Here is a 3,660-nt window from a genome sequence, read left to right on the forward strand (position 1 = left end):
ATGCTAATCGTGCACAGATACCATGGTTATGAGTGTGCAGGAATAACGGAGTGTGATGGTCTGCAGCCACTCGCTTGCCCCTTGTAGAGACAGCTGCCTGGCATAAGCAACCATCTCTCACTCCGTCTTGCTGTCGGGGTCATCCGGCCCAGATGGCTACTACTGTCTTCTTCAATAAGGTGTCACAGGAATCTACTGTTTCAGACAAAGAGAGTCAAGATTCCTAAATTCAGTTTTTGGTTTGGCCACTGGCTCACTTAACACAAGTGGTTTAATATATTCACTTACCTCCCAGAGCTTTTATGAAGCTGAATTCATTGCAATGTGCTTGGAGGCCCTCAGATGGAGGGTACCGAGCATTATCATTAGTGGTAGATTCTGTCAAATGCACAATTTAAACTATGGAATCTTCATTTTCCCTGCAGGGGCAGGGATTACAGGGACGGCAAAGGAGTCAAACACATAGAATTGATTAGCAATTTCCCTCCCCTTTATTGCCAGTCAATTGATCTGCTCTTCCTCCCACGTGGAGGTGGGGATGGCGCTGTACGGGTCCACAATAAGCTTGGCGCACCTCACGATCATGGCCATCAGGAAGAAGCACATCAGGATGACAAACCCAATGGCAAACCCCTTGTCCACGTCAACGTATGGCTGCACGGTTGGGCTCTCCATAGGGCTCCGCCTTCACACCCTTCTCTGTCCTCTGAGCTCCCGCATGTCCATCACCTGCACGGCAGAGTTTGGGATGGAAATCATTATTGTTGATAATAATTTCTATTGTGATACCACCTTGGGGTTCCAATTAAGTCCCCATAGTGCTATGTGTTGAAGACAACACAATGACAGTCCCTGGCCCAAAGAGCTAAGTATGGAATCAGAAGGGCATATTACCTGCCATGGCAGAAAATCCTGCTGTTTTTAGCTCATAGACTCATAGACTCTAAGGCCAAAAGGGACCATCATGATCATCTAGTCTGACCGCGGCACTTCACAGGCTTCAGTACCTCACCGACCCACTCCTGCAATAGGCCCATAACCTCTGGCTGAGTCACCGAAGTCCTCCAAACTTGATTTAGAGAATTCAAGTTACAGAGAATCCACCATTTACTCTAGTTCAAACCAGCAAGTGACCCAGGCCCCACACTGCAGAGGAAGACAAAAAAAGTTCCACGGTCTCTGCCAATCTGACCTGGGGGGAAATTCCTTCCTGACCCAGAATATGGCGATCAATTAGACCCTGAGCATGTGGGTGAGACCCACCAGCCAGACACCTGGGAACGAATTTTCTGTAGTAACTCAGAGCCTTCCCTCTCTAGTGTCCCATCTCCGGCCGTTGGAGATATTTATTAACAGCCAGCATGGATAGGCCATGTGTCATTGTAGGCAATCTCCTCAGATCACCCCCTCCATAAACTTACCAGGTTCTTTCCATTGCCCATCAACCCCGGCCTGGAGCAAGCACGTTCCACGTAAGGCATGTGCCACAGTGCAGTCTGCCTTGGTTATGCACCAAGGAGTGCTCCTAAGAGAGGCCTGACTCTCCCCCATTCCCCTAGCCACTGAGTTATAAACTCATTCTCACTCTGCCCAATTCATGTTTATTTCTCTATATCTACAAAGTGGACCAGCTTCAAGAAGCGAGATGGAGAAAGGCCGATCCTGAAAAACCCCTTAGCCCACTGGGTAGGGCGCTCATCTCAGAGGGCAGAGACCTACGCTCAAGTCCCTTCTCTGGTGCAGGCTTTGGCCCTCTAACCACTGAGCTATGGAGTGACAGCTCCTCCTGCTGTGTTTTTGTGGGGGGCCTGCTCTGGTAGACGTGCTCTACAGTGGCCTCGGAGCATGCCTGTGCTCCCATTCCCCATAGACTCATAGAATATCAGGGTTGGAGGGGACCTCAGGAGGTCATCTAGTCCAACCCCCTGCTCAAAGCAGGCCCAATCCCCAGACAGATTTTTGCCCCGGATCCCTAAATGGCCCCCTCAACTCACAACCCTGGGTTTAGCAGGCCAATGCTCAAACCACTGAGCTATCCCCCCCCCCCCCCCGTGTACTGAGTATAATATCACCTCCCAGGGGGGTTGTGAAGATACAGACATTAAAGAGGGTGAGGTGCTCGACCCCACGTGATGCATGGAAATACCTTCGATAGGTGACCTGACGCACCATCCAAATGACGGTGAATTTCAGTTTATAAAATAACTTGTTTACGTCCTGCTGTCCATTTAGTTCCAGGGGAAAATGACACTGAAAATACCAGGCTGAAATCTTAGCACATGCCCCTGCTATGTCTGGTGGGGGGAGGGGTGTTTCCCGCGTGATTTCACTACTGGTGTATTTTCACTGTTTCAGGTGTGTAGTCACGTTGCTTAGCGCACCCCTGGAAGCTCAAATGCTACAGTGGTGAGCATGGTGTAAGAACCTGTATAGAACAGAACTGGTGAAAGGTGCTGGATGGACTGGCTCAATGACTCTGGAGTCCTGTGTTTATCCAGAGACCATGGGCAGCAGCAGGGTAAGCATCCCTAATTCCCCCTCCCCTGAAGCCTCTCTCCCTATTCTGGAAGGACTACGATCGAGAGCGTCGCTCAGACGCTGGAGCCTTCTCAGTCCTTGTTGTCTTGAGCACCTCACAATGTTTACTATATTTATCCTCACGACATCAGTGAGCAGTGGGGCTATTAACCACGTTTTGCAGTTGAGTTACAGAGAGACTAAGGGACTGGCCCAAGGTCACACAGGGATTCTGTAGCAGGGAAAGGACTTGAACGGAGGTTCCATGAGGCTCCAAACTCTTAGACCCTCACTAGCATTCGTATGTCTGAGGGGAGCAGATATCGCCTGCTGGGATGCCGGTTGTGCAGTGTGGACTCTGTCACTCTGGTGATATACCGAGACCCACCCACCTCATTTCGCGTATGCCACCAAACCTGTGGAGTTAAAATGAGTTGCAATTCCCTGGTGGGCCAGGAGGTGGCACAGAAAGAAACGGAAGCTGTTCGGTAAAGAGACTGTTAGAGCGAAATCTGACGTGGCTGTTAAAGTGTCACAGAGGAAACCTGTGGAACTGAACCCAGCTCTCCCAAGTCAGCAGCACCCTGACCACTGGGCCACCCTCCCTCTCCTCATGCCTCCTCATGACCGCCCCTCGGCCTGCCCGTAATTAGCCATTTTCTTGCGAGCAGCGTGAAATCAGTGGGTCTTGAGAGATCGGAGGCAAGCGAGTGGCTTTATGGATCAGCTCGAGGAGGGTGTTGCCAGCATAGTGCGCAGCGGGGGAGGTGGTGGTGATAAGAGAGTGGTGGGAGAAGCAGATGATTGAGGGATCAAGGTGAGCACAGTCAGGGTTAGTGATGTCCCCATTCAACCGCCCATTCTCGTTGCTCTCCTGAAGTGTATCTGATCCACGGGAGAGGGAGAGACACAGTGGCATGAAGAGAGTTAAAGGAGTGTAACAGATTAACCATCTCCTATGCTGATGTTTAGATGTATTGGGCCTGATTCTCAGTTACTCCATTCCCGCCTTTGGGGCAGGAGCACGTGGGAGGTTGGGTGTTAAGGTGCCTTTAAGACATTGAATCATAGACTCACAGAACTGGGAGGGACCTTCAGAGGTCATCTAGTCCAGTCCCCTGCACTCCTGGCAGGACTAAGAAT

The 3,660-nt window shown here is 50.7% G+C and overlaps 1 protein-coding gene across 1 annotated transcript; it reads right to left on the bottom strand.

Annotated features, from left to right (window-relative positions):
• Positions 1 to 501: 501 nt before the first annotated feature.
• On the bottom strand, positions 502 to 675 carry LOC117869501 (cortexin domain-containing 1-like). Its single transcript, XM_034756389.1, has one exon. It carries the CDS (start codon positions 673 to 675, stop codon positions 502 to 504), a length of 174 nt encoding a protein of 57 aa, XP_034612280.1.
• Positions 676 to 3,660: the final 2,985 nt, after the last annotated feature.

The sequence above is a fragment of the Trachemys scripta genome, chromosome 24 (assembly GCF_013100865.1).
Source record: "Trachemys scripta elegans isolate TJP31775 chromosome 24, CAS_Tse_1.0, whole genome shotgun sequence".
NCBI classification, from domain to species: domain Eukaryota; kingdom Metazoa; phylum Chordata; order Testudines; family Emydidae; genus Trachemys; species Trachemys scripta.